The sequence below is a fragment of the Crassostrea angulata genome, chromosome 1 (assembly GCF_025612915.1).
Source record: "Crassostrea angulata isolate pt1a10 chromosome 1, ASM2561291v2, whole genome shotgun sequence".
NCBI lineage: Eukaryota > Metazoa > Mollusca > Bivalvia > Ostreida > Ostreidae > Magallana > Magallana angulata.
Genome location: NC_069111.1, coordinates 24,926,588 through 24,943,808, shown reverse-complemented (window position 1 = coordinate 24,943,808; position 17,221 = coordinate 24,926,588). Strand labels below are relative to the sequence as shown.

At 31.7% G+C, this 17,221-nt stretch overlaps 1 protein-coding gene across 3 annotated transcripts in view; it reads right to left on the bottom strand.

Moving 5' to 3' along the window:
• LOC128175223 (MFS-type transporter SLC18B1-like) overlaps positions 1–17,221 on the bottom strand; it is a 59,050-nt gene that overhangs the window by 23,425 nt on the left and 18,404 nt on the right. For 2 of the 3 annotated variants that reach the window (XM_052840692.1, XM_052840698.1), the window contains exons 5-6: positions 4,878–5,034; positions 539–607 (exon numbers count right to left, since the gene is read on the bottom strand). In XM_052840692.1, the coding sequence (XP_052696652.1) occupies positions 539–607; positions 4,878–5,034 (226 nt within the window). Of the gene's footprint in view, positions 1–538; positions 608–4,877; positions 5,035–8,216; positions 9,210–17,221 lie in introns of those variants that run through there. The other variant, XM_052840706.1, reaches the window with a different exon arrangement.

Sequence of the window (17,221 nt, the reverse complement as noted above, 5' to 3'; positions counted from 1 at the left end):
TGTTGCATGCATTACAACATCTCAATTTAATATTAGTTAACACAAAGAAGGGGGAGTCTTCAACCCATTAGATTTTAAGTAGTCTTTTACCTTATATAAAGCTTTAGATTATATGATACTCCATTTTTGATAACATTGAATTTGTTTCACTAAGTATTAAAAACAGCGTCTATATAAAGGAATATACATTCCCTGAGAACTATCGAAAGGATGTTACATTAACATACCCGCGTTCTGAAATACGTTGCCGGTCCAATAGATCGCAGTCTATTGACCGGCGGTCCAATAGATCGCAGTCTATTGACCGGCGGTCTAATAGATCACAGTCTATTGACCGGCAGTTCAAAATAGACGCAAATATTTCATTTGTAATAAAACAACAAAATCCCTTTGATTAGGTAATAATACCTTCTATTTGTCTTAGGAAAGTCACAATCTTAATTTAGCAATAAAATTACATGTATAGAATATCATTGTGCATTGCTTAAAGATTATTCAAACAAAAATGTTAGTGAGTTCATTTGTATAAATTACTTACCCCATAGAGGACTCCACCAATGGCTGGGCCTGACATAAAACCCACCCCAACAAACACCTCACCAATGCCCTAAAAAATCAACAAAACAATAGATCATGTGCAGGCCATTTAAATAACCAACCAGCAAAATGACATACCTGCTTTCACTTATATTGCACAATGCCAGTGTTAGTTAACAATGCCTATGACAAATAGAATTTTCAAAAAAATTTATGAATTGGAACAGAGATATGTGTGGCATGTACACTGAATCAAGAGGCCAATGGGCCTTAATTGTCAGCGAGTACCATAACTCATACACAAAATTGTCGAGGAGTCTCATAAATGAATTTAATTGAGTTTCATTATGGAGTAGAAGATTACAATATGTATTAACATCCACCTCCCTGCCTGAAATATTTCAAAAAAGACTCTCAACCCTATAATTTTGCACAAGACTTAGAGCTCGTAACAGAGTGTATGACATACTACAGGACAAGTGCACAGATTCCAATTAAATTGATTATCCCACGTGTATCATCTGTCAAAATAGGTTTTATGTTTATATGTTTTCATACATAAACCAAAACAAGGTGGCTTGTATACTACTTATTACTTTACTATTAACAAGTCTACTTGTTTATTTAAAAAAAATTAAAAACTGTTTTTGTTTTTAATGATAAAATTTAAAAACTGTTTTTGTTTTGAATGATAAAAATATTGGCATAACTATTTTGATCATACAACTTCTTAATCATATTATATTTAATGATTATAATTATTAAATATGAACAAGCCAAGGATATAACTCCATTATGAAGAAGAAAGGTAAGATAACTCCATTAACTGTTATAATCCTCTTCCCTGAACTCTTTTCAAATGCTTTCACAATAACTTATCGATAACTTTGATGGACAGCTTCATCATTTCTCTTTTCTAAACATATAAATTAACTCATTTCTTTCATTGAAATTCCTGAGCAGAATAAAATAATGAGACAAATACATAACCCCCTTCCCAGCCATAACCCTTAATTGCCTTACATGTAGGTGACATGAAATATTATTAAAGTGGAAGGCTACATTGTTACAACATGTCTGACATCCGTTTGAAATGCCATTTGGTTCCGGATTGATAGCATTATGTAGTGGTACAAAATAGCTATACACCATTTAATTGCATGAACTCTTCTAATGAGGGATACGAGATAAGAATGAAATCACCAAAACGTTTAGAAAATATGTCAATTTCCTTCATGATTAAAGCTTTCAACTAATATTGATTATCAGCTGTATTTTACAGAAAACGTGAAATCTAAATAATATACTGTTTCCCTGCTATTGGCTTAGATATACATTTTTGTCATGTCATCTGCAACAGACGATCATAAATATGTGATGGATTATCGATAAAGGTAAGCAGATATAATATTTTCACTTAAACCATATATGTATGATGAATATAAAAATAAAGTACCGTAGTACCATCTCTTGTATTGATCTTAACTTCCAAAATGTAAAACATTGCATTGAAAGTTTGACATTAACATATTTTAATTAAAATAGATATAGCTAGGTAGCAATAGCAGTGAAAGCCCGGATTTGCAAGCCAAATGAGGGAACAGCAGAATCTTGAAAAAAAAGCATGTTTTTTATTACCACAAGTACATGTGTATCACTATGGACATTTAACGTAAGTATTAATATGCATTTGGTTGTTTATATTAATATAATTTTTCAGATTCAAACATTATCATAAACACTACTAACCTTATACCTACATTTTAGCGTAGACTTGTACCTTTTTCAATTTTTCTTTGTGATTATTATTATTAAGAAAATGGGTCCCAAGATATTTGAGACCAAGTAAAATCAGAAAGACAACTCATAAACAGGATCTTTCAAACCAAGATTTTTGCAATATAATACAGTATTTCTTTTAATTTCTCATTTCATTCAATTTCTATTTTTTTTCATCTCATTGACTAATGAATACTGTTTCTATTTTCAGATTTTTGTGGGATTTCATCCAGCAGTTTGCCTTAAAAGAATTTTTAAATATTTTAGTTTATATTTATGTTGATTCTAATCATTATAAACTTCATTCATGTTTATTTTGTTTTTCATTTTCAAACTTTATAACATCTCACTTTCATAAGAATTTTCAAACAGAAATGTTAAAAAATTTGACATATAAGGGGTTATCTGGAAGCAGACTGATATTCTAACAAGAGGCCATTTGGCCTTAACGGTCACCTTAGTAGCATATGACCCATACACAAACTTGTCGAGGGGTCTCATACATGTATATGCATTTAATTAGTTTTCATTCTGGAGTAGAAAAATTATAAATCTGTGATGACGACAATCGACCACCTACCTGCCTCTAAAATCTTTCAAAAAGAACTGTGAAACCTATAATAAACAAGAGATGTTTGACCAGTGGACCTGCAGTCCACCTAAGTAAAAAAGTTGGTGTCAAACCCTGAACTATGAAACTTATAATTTTGGTAAAAAACTCAAAGATCTGGTCTACAAAATCATGAATTTAGTTTTCCTTCAGGTGTGTGGGAGTAAAGAAGATAATTTTTAAACATTATATGCATTAACACCTACTGTGGAATCATTTAATTTCGTGGGCATCAATTTTTTGGGATTGTGGGTTTTTTGCTTATTCGTGGAGATGTAATTTCGTGGATGCGTCGGTTTTCAGTTTCAGTAAGAAAGATAACTCTTTATAAATCTGTTTTCGTTGAGGATGTAAATTCCTGGGGGAGGGATACCCATGAATACCATGAAAATTGAGCCACCATGAATTTTAATGATTCCGCAGTATACATCAATTTTGGCCCTGCCTTAGAGTCAAAACCAACATTCCAGGGGACATGAAATTTAAAACTTTTGTAGAGGACTTCCTGGTTAACATAATTATGAAGTCAGTTTTTCATACAGTTTTTTAAACATTATATGCATTAACACTATATTGCCCCCCCCCCCCCCCCCCCCCCCCCCCCGCCCCGCCCCATGTCCTGAACCCCTGACCCAGGGGCCATGAATTTTACAATTTTGGTTGAGGAGTTAGTGGACATCATAACCATTATTCAGTTTTTGCCCACATGTGTGGGAGTAAAGAAGAAGATTATTTAAGATTTAATACATTTTTACTATATGGCCATATTGGCCCCACCCCAGAGCCAGAACCCTTGACCCAGGGGCCATGAATGTCACAATTTTGGTTAAGGGCTTCATGGACATCATTACCATGCAACCAGTTTTTTCCTCACATGTGTGGGAATAGAGAAGAAGATTTTTGAAAATTTGGCTAGTTTTTTTAGCATATTTGCCCCCACCTGTGGTGCCCCGGGGGTGGTAGAGCCATGAATTTCACAATTTAGATTCCTCTTACCATAGAGATACCTCACATCAAAAATGATAACAATTAGACTTGTAGTTTTTAAGAAGTTAAAAATGTAAAATTGTTTACGCACGACGACGGAAGAAAACGGATAGCAATAGGTCACCTGATTTATAGGTCACCTGATTTAATCAGGTGACCTAAAAATTCCCTAAAAAATAGAGCATTGTATTTGAGGTCTATTATTGTTGAATACTGTGCCTATCATTAGTAACAAATGCATGCAACAAGAATCTCCTACTCTTATTTGGTGTACTCGGAGACCCACCTTAAAATCTTTTCTAAATATGCAGTTAGTTTTTATCCTGTGTTCTGTGTCTGTAAAAAGAAGAAGATTTTTAAAAATTATATGCATTTACACTATATGGCCATATTGCCCTCCCTACGACCTGAACCCCTGACCCAGGGGCCATGAATTTCACAACTTAGGTAGAAAAGTTTGGGGACAACATAACCATGCATTCAGTTTTTTCCCCACGTGTGAGAGTAAAGAGGAAGATTTTCTAAGATTTAATACATTTTCACTATACGGCCAAAGTGGCCCCATCCTAAAGCCTGAACCCCTGATCCACGGCCATAAATTTCACAATTTTGGTAGAGGGCTTCATGGAGATCATAACAATGCATTCAGTTTTTTTCCTCATTTGTGTGGGAGAAGAGAAGAAGGTTTTTGAAAATTTGGCTTTTTTGGCATATTTTGCCCCACCCCTGGTACCCCAGAGGTGATAGAGCCATGAATTTCACAATTTAGATTCATCTTACCATAGAGATGCTTCATATCAAAAATTGTTACAATTGGCTTTGTAGTTTTTAAGAAGAAGTTAAAAATGTAAAATTGTTAACGCACGACGACGGACAAAGACTAATTGCATTAGGTCACATGAGTGACTCAGGTGACCAAAAGAAAGCCTTGGTAATAACATGTACACATATTGTCACAACTTACAAAAACTGTGGCAATGTAGTCTGGAAATTCTTTGGCACAAAGAGTAAAGCAGGATGTATTGAGGGCAGTGCATCCGACAGAGAGGAATATCCGGAGCAGGAAACACAGCACCACGAAGGTCAAGGGGCCGTTATCCACGGGAACAAAGGCCATAGCACTATAATGACACAACGGCATTTAACAGTTTACAAGTTCTGATATATATGTATACACCATAGATTCTTTGTTAGGTCTTTCCACCTTTCAGGTGAAAGACCTTTTGTTTTTCTCCTGTCTTTTATTATTATTAGATCTTTCCATCTTTTAGGGACACACCTTTTGTATTTCTTATGTTTTTAGGTCTTTCCACCTTTCAGGCCTTTTTTACAAATTAAAGATGCTGAACTTCATTCTTACACTCTTCTGCAGCATTGTGCCAAAGATCAGACCCAAACACAAATTTTTAACAAAGATATAAAGTTTACGGCTTTTGAGTCTCCAATGTCGTTCTGTGACCTTCAATGCAGAAAAAAATTCCTACACCCGATTACTAAGACCAACAAAATTGAAAGATGGGAGAAACATACTTCAAAACCTATATTTTCTGTCAGTCCAACTTGAAAAACAGATTTTAAAATGTCAAACAAGAAATCTTAAGCTAAAGGCCAACAACTCTAATTCCTGCATTAGAAATTTCGATCACCATGTCCTGTCTGTCGAATGTAGATAAAAGCTTGTGCTGCATGTTTGTGTCTTGTTTTTGTTTAAAACCACAACTGGGATAGCATCTGATGAACACAGGAGCATTAAAACCCATAAAAATTCATTTCCCGATTTAATACAAATTAAATTTGCATTTTCTTTTCTGTCTATCCTTTTTCCCCAAATTTAACTCAAAATCTGCGATTGCATATTTACATGTATCAGCAACCTTTGCTGTTATTTGTTGAAGATCCACGAAAAACAACGGCACCGCAAAGCAGAGCATCCCCTCGCGAAATGAAAATATTGGGGAAATGCATTATTCAGAAATAAACATGTAATTGAAGAGACCAAATATTTAACTTGTTAAAAACCATTTGAATAAAATTATTTCGTTTATTCCTATCCCCATGCACGCTCTGTGTGTGATCCATGGGAGATGGGTGCATTTACGTGGTTGTACAATTGCTCCCATTACTTATAGGGAAAACACACTACAAACGTGTTAAACTTTAGTACTATAGTTTAATTAATTCTCTTCATCCAGTGACATACATTACGCATGTAGACAATTAGTGTAGGCAAATTTAAAGGGTATCTGCAGTGCCGGTCAATTTTTGATATAATGGAGATCTATGTGTTAAAACATCATCCTGAAAATTTTACAGCGGTCGCAAAAGTAGTTTTCGAGATATTAGGGGAAAACCCGATTTCACACCTTAACGAGTTTTGAATCGAGCCGATTTGGCGCGAGATGAACTGTGACGTCATGGGGTCAACGCTTCTGTATGAGAAACAGGAATATCGTATGAAAACTAGTGCTGAAACGAATGTTGGAATATTTGCGAATGAATAGTAAATTTCTAATATTCGAATGTATATTTAGCATTCGAATATTCGATCACATGTTAAACACCCATATCAAGCACTGTAAACTATGCAGCATCGTGTTATTTCATTTTACTCTGAACGAAAGTAAATATAAAGCCATCTATGACTGCCATGCTTCGTAGAGTCTATTACTTAACCCAGTAATAGACTCTTCCGCCATGCTTGTTTACCTTGAAAGTAAAAGCAGAGTTTACATCAAACGGAGACAGACATTCTAGATTTTTCAATTCATGTCAGACGCTGAAAAAAAAATTGCTTAACTGTTTAAACGAGTGTGAGCAACGGAGAGTTAATATCGAAAGGTACATCGAAAGTTTTTTTTAAAAGATACCTCGATATAATTTTTTTTTTTTTTAAATAAACAGAACATTTCCGGAGTTATGAGCGTTATCAGTTTTCTGTTTAATACTATATCAAACATGGCGGAAATATTTGGACTAACTTACGAAGTTACGTATCGGTCTCATACAGGAGTCAGGACTGCGGTATATTATTAAAGAAGTAATAAATCTTTTGACTGTAGTTGATGGAAATTTTTTAAAAATCAGTATATTATTATTTGCTTAAAAATTAAATGCGCACCCAATTCAATGGATACTCATGCATTAAGTGTCAACTTCGAACTGACATGTTTAAGCAGTCTACACATACACCCACTTCGTAATACAAACTATTATATATGCTTAATACATTGTCTATGACGTCTATGAATATTCGAATACGAATCGAATAGTACTCACGAATATTCGAATACTGATTTATGGTATTCATTTCAGCACTACTGAAAACTGTTCGTTTTCTTGCATTGTTTTATCGATATATGAACATTTTTTCTTTTGTTTTATTTCTTTATCAATCTTGAATGACTAAATATACTGTTGTTTCAGTTTACACCCGTATTTTATTGAACAAAAATGCCGAATTTGGAAAATTGTTTGCATGAATTTAGTCAAATGTGTAACACATTTTGCATATAAATGAACAGCATATGTATAGAAGCAAAATGACAATTAATGAAATCACTATTGTTATAAGAAAAATATTTTGTTAGTATTGTCATTCTTTCGAATTATTTTTCCGTGATATTATTAACTGATTAATAATATTGATAATACATATTTTGTAAAAGGTAACACTGTGTCTATTCCTCGTATAAGGCATAAAATTACAAATGATGTCACCCGATTATTCAATAATATTGATATTGGACCAAAAACAATCAAAATAGTATGCATTCTTTATCAAACAAACACGGGATTATAAACGGATCAAGGCAAAAGTCCAAGCTAGATGGCTGCATGATTAAGTCTGTCTCGTATTCTTTTAAAAATACGATAATGGAATTTCATTTTACATTCATTTACATAATTGGTCAAAATGTTCAAGTTTATTCAGATTTCATAATGATCCGTTGTCAGTTTAACAATTTTAGCTATATGGAGTTAAAGCGTTAATTTGCTGACCATAGCGCTCGAAAGAAAGTTGCACTTTATTAAACAAGAAATAATTATAAAGACAAACGTAATTACTTCCGAAATAATTACTTGATCACATAAAATAGGTTAAAATTGCTGAATTGTAAATTTGGTCAATATTTAAGTGATTAGATAAGTAACAATAAAGGCATTTACTTCGAACATTAGTTTTACTATTTGATAGTCTCATGCATGATTCTTTAATCACTGACTGACGGACTATACATGTGTATTAGCTTACGAATGCTTGATTTTAACAATTGAGTAGCTAATTATACACAAATCAATTTACCAGTCAAGTGGTGTGAAACCCTCTCTTTGTTCACCAGACTCGTGTACCATGTGTAACATACCCCAGATACACGTGTGTCTGGAGCAGTGGCTTCGTTAGTTTACCTGTTTACCTGTGTCATTGTCTCGGATCACTCGTGTGTGAAAGGATATTATGTAATAAAAAAATGAATATTGAACATAAATCTGCCCATGCAAGCGTTTTAAGATAACGTATTCATTGGTAAAAAGGCGACGAGAATAGCAAATTTTAAAATCCTTTAAAAGGAAATCTGACTGTTATAAAATAAGTACGGATACAAATTTCCAAATATACAATACTTAAAATAACTAGATACTTCAAAACATCAGAACCTATATCAATCATTTTGGCTGAAAAATCGAATTTAATTTGTATAGCTTTGTACAGAAATTTCCCTCCTGTTGACCTCGTGACGTCACTTCCGCTGAAGCCTCATTATCGCCTAATTCTGTTTTCTCTTGATTAGATTCCCCAAAGCAGGTAAAAATAGTCACTTTGAAGCAGCATAACTCCGTTATTATTGCATTGATTTCGATGCGGTTTTTTGCATTAAATTTTGGTAAATAAATTCTTTGACATATGTTTCACATCGGCTTGGCTGCAGGTACCCTTTAAGGATTATTTATGCAAAATTACGTTGAATTTGACTCAGTAGTTCTTGAGAAGAAGATTTATTAAAATGCACCCCTTTTTTCTACAGTTTCGATGTTTTCTCCGCTTTGAATAAAGATCGGTCTTTCATTTCTGCAATTTCGCCTTCTCATAAGGATGCTTTGTGCCAAATTTGGTTGAAATTGGCCTAGCAGTTTTAGAGAAGAAGTTCAAAATGTAAAAAGTTTACAGACTGACGACGGACAAAATGTGATCAGAATAGCTCACTTGAGCTTTCAGCTCAGGTGAGCTAAAAAGTTATATGGAAACAAATTCATTCAAACTACTATAGTAAATGGTAGTGAGAACTTTTATTTGTAAAGAAATTTGTAATCAAAGTTTTAAATTTCGTTAATATTCACCTCTAAAGGACTCAAAATCAGTTTGCTATATCCTTAAATTTGTTATATCTGAGTTTGTTATAACTGTAAAACTTTGCAAAGATTTAATAAGAATTTTACTGAGGACTTAAAAAACTACGCTATATCCAAGAATTCGCTATATCCATGTTCGTACTAAACGAGTTTCATTGTAACATTTCAGTTTTTGTGAATAATTAAAATGTCTTCCTTTGTACAACTGGATCCCCAATGTGGCCCCACACTACTCCTAAAGATTTTGATTTGAATAAATTTGAATCTACATTATCTGAAGTTGCTTTCACTCAAGGTACAGCTTTTCTACGCAAACAGTTTTTTTTAGAAAAAGATTTAAAGATATTTCTCTATATAATCCTATGTAAAAATTTGCCCCCTCCCCCCACCCCCTTCCACACGTTTCAGCTTTCCTAGCCAAATGGTTCTTGAGAAGAAGATTTCTAAAAGATTTACTATATATATTCCTATGTAAAAGTAAAAAATTCAATCACCTATTGTGGCCCCACCCTAACTCCAGGGGTCATGATTTTCACAACTTTGAATCTACACTACCTGAGGATGCTTCCACACATGTTTCAGCTTAGCTGCAGATCTGTAGCTCTCTGGTTGAAAAAATTCGGATAGACAAACCTCAAACCTCTGGTTTGTCTATCCGAATTTTTTCAACCAGAAAGCTACAGATCTGCAGCTAGTTTCAGCTTTCCTGGCTGATTGGTTTTTGAAAAGAAAATTTTTAAAAATTTACTCTATAAATTTCTATGTAAAAATTTGACCCCCCCTTTGTGGCCCCACCTTACCTGCGAGGGTCATGATTTTCACAACTTTGAATCTAAACCTGAGGATGCTTCCACACAATTTTCAGCTTTTCTGGCATTATGGTTCATGAAGATTTTTGAAAATTTCTCGTATATTTTCAATAATTCCTTATTATCTCCCCTTGTAAATGGGTGTGGTCCTTATTTTCACAACTTTGAATTCCCTGAGCCTTAGGATGTTTTGTGCCAAGTTTGTTTGAAATTTGTCCAGTTGTTTTTGAGAAGATGTTGAAAATATGGAAAGTTTACATACAGACGGACGGACTGACGGACGGACTGACGGACAGACTGAGTGACGATAGATAAAATGTGATCAGATTAGCTCACTTGAGCTTTCAGCAAAACTAAGTAGAAACAAATATTGAATAAATTCATGATAATTATTTATTTTATACATTATATTAAAATTATATTGTTCAGTACTACTCGACTGCTAGACGACATGTCATAAATGAGATAACTGAGCATCACCCATTGTTCCCACTGTACAAGGCCTTCATCAGCTGTTTGAACTTGTTTAGCAATAATCATTATAATAACAATGATGCTGATTATAAGCAAAATTTTTACAGTTTTAAAATTCTATTCTACATGTTTTTATATTATAAATGAATACTGGAGTATCAGTTGCTTATTGTCAAAGATTTCAGAAACAAAACATATCAAATGTACATTTAAAAGTGTATTTTAAGTCTAATGTATTATTTCTGTGTTTCTAGGTCAATGCCTTTATTTATTTATTTAATAAATTGACTGAAACCACCAACTGCCTCCTTTCTGATGATATTTTTTTTAATTTAATTGTTTTAAGGTTCCTCGACACACCAACATTTTATTTTATGGATCGATAGAGAATCTTTTTTGAAATATGATTCCACAAAACAGAGATCAATATTGGCTTTCAGTTATTTTATACGAATTTTTTTGTATTTTTTCAGTGAAATAGGAAAAACTGTTTTGCAGACAAACAGAATATATTAGAGCTTTAAACTTGTTGTCAATTAATGTGTAATATAATTATAAATAAATTCATGCCAAAGATCGTTTGGTCAAGTGTTTAATTTTTTAATTAAAAAAATATTTCTGAAAATCAAAATTGTAATTCTTTAATATCTTTTTAATCTATGGATAAAATTTTAAAAATAACATATAGTCACATAAACTATTTACTAAACAATGATATTTTACAAAGAAATTGAAATGAAAATGCGAAATTTTGGTAAATTGCTATTTATCAAATTTGAACCGATCCCGATTGAAAAAAAACTGATCCCGATCAGAATTATTTCAAAATTGAAATTTTACAAATAATGTGATTTCGTTCGGGATCAGTTTAATTACAATCGGGATCGGTTCGATTTTAAAATTTTCCATTTATACTTTAATTTCACTATTTGGTTTCAATTTCTTGTTGAAATATGATTGTACAGCAATTGTTAAATGCGAGTAACAGTTTATCTGCAGTTTTTATCCATAGATTTAAAAAATATCTACAATCCTTTTTTTTCATTTTCATAAATATTTTTTTTACAAAAATATTTCAAAGTTTATCTGGCCGTTTTTGATATGTATTTATAAATAATTGTATTGTGCATTAATTGATAACAAATTTTTAGCTCTAATATATCTTGTTCGCAGCTAAAACGATGTTTCCGGTTTCTATAAAAAAATACAAAAAAATTCATATAAAATAATCAGAGGCCGATATAGGTGTCATTTTTGAATAATCATTTCTAAAAGAGAATTCTTCATCGATCCATCAAATAATGCATTGGTGTGTCGAGCCACCTTAAAGAAAAACCAACAAAATGACAATAACCCCTCCCTTTGCAGTAAATGGAAATACTGGTAGCCAAGCAACGCTCTTCTGGTGATAAAACTTTGAATATCTTTCTAATAAAAGTCTTGACAGATGCAATTAATTGTTTCAAATTTTCCACACTTTCTCCTGTGGTACAATGGAACTCCATATCAAAACATAGGTAATCACAGATTACAAAGCTCACCGAGTTGAGACATCACCCTTATGAGACAACACCTATTTGAGACTTCTTTTATCATATTATATTAAAATCATACTTTATGATCTTGGATATTCATGGATTCTGTTTTGACACAATATCATATATCATCTGTTAAAAAATTGTATGATAATCAAATGTTCATATATTAATCAATACAATAATATCATATTTACAATATATTTCATATAATACAATAAAATACCGTAATAAACAATGATAAGATATGATATTGTACCATATGATATGACATTGTATTGTGTTATACATTACTGTATTTGATCACATAATACAATATATTAACATATAATACAATATAGTATTATATTACAATATCATATTACATAATACATCATAACATTGAAACATAAGATATCATATTGTATAATATAGTATGATATTGTATGATATGCAATATAATTTGATAAAACATTGTACCATATTAAATGATACAATATTATGTAATAAGTAAAATATATACAATACAATATTATATTATACATGTTGTATCATATGATACATTAATATATATTACAATATCATATAATACTATATCATATGATACAATTTCATGCGATATGATAATATATCCTATTTATAAACCGATATCATATTATACAATATCGTATGATACGATATAATTTAATATTAGGCCAGCATTTTTTTATTTTTAGGTTTACAAACCCGCCGCTCGGTTTTCTGAGTTTTTAGAAAAAAAATAAAATTACAAAAAAGATCTTTTTTTTCTCCCCGACAGCAAATTTTTCCTAGTATGAAAATTGTATCGTCATTGTTATCACAGAGGCTTAAAATCTGCTCTTTTTGTGTCATGATAGCCTAAAAATTTCTTGCTCATCTTTTTCTCGTGCTACATTCTTCAGAGAAGCTTCTACAAACACTCTGCTGTAAGTTTCATACTTTGAAGTTTTACCGACAGTGTTGACCAGTGGCTGGACGAGATAGTCACACCTCACTGAACATGGCTTCGATAGTTACCTGTGCAGCTGTTTTCAAGGACATCACCCTTTCTTTTTGTGTTGAATTGGCATATGTATTCATTGGCTTTTTTAAAAATTTATTTTACAGAGAGAGAGAGAGAGAGAGAGAGAGAGAGAGAGAGATGTATTAGAGATATTATAAATTTCTGCAGTAATTATTCTCATGAACACATTTTAAAGTGACCTGCCTAGTGAATTAAAAAAAATCATATTATTGTTTGTGCATTTTCTGTTATTTTCAATTAAAATTTACCATTACATAATTAATTGCATAGTTGTACTTTGTACATGGAAATTCAACAGGATAAAATACACGCACACATATAGTTGCAGTGATTTTATAGAGTCTGTTCACATTCACAATGTTATGTTTGAGTTTTCTCACATATAAACACCCAAACCAATTTTGTAAATAAAATGTGAGAGATCAATGAAGTTGAATATTTTTTAACTGCAGAAAACATGAAAGTAATAAATATTTTGTATATTAATAATTATATACTAGTATCATACAGGAGAAAAAATTATTACTTTATGTACCGGTACATAAAATTTAGGTTTTTTTTTTTAAATGAAATGTTGACATATCCGACAATAGTCTGACTAGTAACTTTGAATTTTGGGCTAGTAACTTTGTGGCCAAATTTTGTAATTGCACACCCCTGACATTGCTATATTATGGAGGGTAATCGTGTTCAAAAATCCAGACATGTAAACATGTAAATCCGAATATGTAATCGTGTTGGTGTGGGAGTCTGAGTCTGAATATGTGTTATTCTGGTCGTGTAACCTATAAAACTCGGGCATTAACACATGTAAGATTTGACTCAGTTCCTTTGTATAATGCACATTTTGCAGCTTAATTGTTTTCATTAGTTAATTAAACCTTCAACTTTGCACACTTTGAACCAGTAGTTTCTGCATTTGTATCTTCAGGCTTGGCAATAGCACATCTGACATGATACAAATTGACAAATGTAAAGTCTACAAGTTTGTCGAATTTTGACATGACCTTATATGGCAACTGCTTTGCTGCGGGGAAAAGGCATGCTGTAATCGCCGGAATGGACGAAAAATAAACATAATATTCAGCTAAACTGTTGCAATAAGCTCTTAATGAGTGACACTTTTTTATCGAAAATACCGGTATTAGTTTTAGAAAAATTATTGAGGTATGATTGAAACTTGACCAAACAGGAAGAGGCTCATATATATAAAAATTGTTGCCGATGTGACGAATGCGCTAATTTCTGTAATATAATTGTCATGGTATTATACGATAAGGGTTAAAAAGAAATGCATAATATCCAATTTCTCTAAAATAATTTGACATGTAATTTAAACTGAAATATAAGTTAATGCGTATTTTTTTAAAGAAATTAGATGGATCAAGAAATTTCTTAAGGGGGTGAATACCGGTATATTTTAAGCGACATGGGGTTCGGAGACCGCCGTGAGGTCCCATGTAACTCCATTGCTTCTGAATTCTAAGATTTTTGAGAGAGAATTTTTAACCGGGTTTCCGGTTATTGAAATAGTGAAAATCGCGGGCGGGCGAGTGGCTGCCAAAAGGTACACTTACTGTACCGATAAATCCTCCCACAGTTTTCAAGATAGGTATTTGTTCTTTCGCAGATCAATTATACATTAATCAGAGGTATGAAAACTGATAGGATTTTGATTCCTGATAATTTATGAAAACAAATACCAGCCGTTGATTTAAGTCATTTTGGCAAAAATATTGCATATAGAGTACCCCATTTCTCTGGATAGGTAGTATTTATCAATTCACGATTGACAAATATGGATTATGGGTACTGTTCACACAAAGGAAACCCGGTTTGCTGTCACATTGACAGTTTTTCTCTTGTTAATTTTGTTATTTTCTGAATTAGTTAAAATTAAACTACTTGCAAAATTTTGTAATTTTTTGCGGAAAAACGTATGTAACTGTACATGATTTATACTAGTATTTTTTTTAAAAAATCTAAATGATTTTTTGTGCAAGTACAAGATAAATAATAAATTAATCTAAAACTTCTATAATAAAAGAATAAATTAATTAAAGCATAAAATTTTGTTAAGAATTGAAACATTTTGAAGAAAAAGTAAGGGTATACGAGTATGTTAATGTTTTTGTAATTATGTTTTCGGAAATTTCTGTATTAAGAAACTGTATTAAGGAAGTTTCTGTATTAAGAAACGGGGTGGGACAGGTGAATTTGATCGCATATGAACTGGTAAGTTTTAATTATAAGATATTTCAAATTATATACTGTATTGACGATACTTTTACAAAATTAAGTAGTTGCTTTATGGTAAACAGTACATGTTCACAAGTGGCTGTAAAGCTGTGTTATAATTATTATAGCTCTCCGGAAATTTTTTATCAACCAACTTTCACTAAGTGAGTCTGTATTGAACGGACATTCAGGACGTCATACTCATATCCCGTAATAATTGCTTGAAATTAAAAAAATGCACCTGCATGATGGGCTTTATTCCCCTATATATTACCGACAATGCAAAATGAAACATTTCTGAAAATAATGTATACACATTTCAATTTCACGACAGTTAACCTTAACTTGGGAATTTTTATTTATCTTTTTGACTGCTATAGATAGTTTTAAATTCTCTGAATTTTAAAACTTTAATGTAACACATATACAGTTATATTCAAAAAAAGTCATTATTATTAATATAAATTATGTTTTTTCCAGTTCTAAGAAGGTATCTGAAGCCGATCGAATTCTTCACTCGCATCTTTCATACATTCTCTTGATAAAATGTACACCAAGCTTATGATTTATTTTTCCGAAAAATAAAACTTCCTAAAAATGTTAACGTTTTTGTCCAGAGATGAAATGATTAAAAGCCTACCTAATATTTTTTTTATTTATTCTGTCCCCATTCCGGCGATTACGGCATGCCTTTACCTGCAGCTAGCCTTTTTTTATCGGTGACGTCACTGTTTCCATATATGGTCATGTCAAAATTCGACAAACTTGTAGACTTTACATTTGTTGGTTTGTAACATGTCAGCCGTGCTATTTCAGAAAACGGAAGTACAAATGCAGAGACTACAAATAGAAAGTGTGTATTATGATGGCAGGTTACATGTAAATAACAAACAACATTTTACAGCTGCAATTGTGCATCTGTAGAAAAATTGGATTGAAGGCCTACGGGGTCAACTCTAAAGTGTTTATGCCTGAGTTTAATAGGTTATACGATCAAAATTACACTCATTTATACTCAGGCTTACACACCAACAAAACTGCATATTCGGACTTACAACTTTACAGGTCTGGATTTTTGAACACGATTACCCTCCATACTATATCAGATATGTTCATGTAATATCAAAGCTGTATGTCTAATATTCTATTGTACTATTTCAGAGATATGTTACACAGATGACATACTTTTCACATGCTACACTTGATGCAGTTACACACCACTATCATGAAGTTGTCATTCGTTATATTAATATTAGAATAAAGATGATGTCATAAAAGGTTTTTTTTCTCCTACAGAACTTTACAATTTTGTGGTTCGTAAACCTAAAAGTAAAAAAATTGTAGGTCAAAAGAGATTTTTTTTTTTTATTTCCTCCTCCTACGGAACTTTATCATTTTGTTGTTTGTAAACCTAAAAATAAAAAAATGCTGGCCTTACAATATCATAGAATACAATTTCATGTGATATAATTCTATATTACAGAAACCAATATCATATTATACAATACCGTGTGATACATATTATAGAATATACAATATTGTATCATAGGATACAATATTATATTTTGCAACATCTTATGTAATAGTATCATGTAATAAAATAACAAATTAATAATACAATATAATATTATACAATATTGTATCATAATATACAATACTATACATTACAATATCATGATACAATATCATATAATAAAATATCAAAAAAATTGATACAATATCACATCGTATCATATAAGTTTTTATAATATAACATATGATATTATATTGTATCAAATTAAACAATATTGTTTCATATCATACAATACTATATTATAGGAATCATGTTATATCATTTATCAACAAACACATCTATCTATTTAGCAGGTTTGAGTGAGGT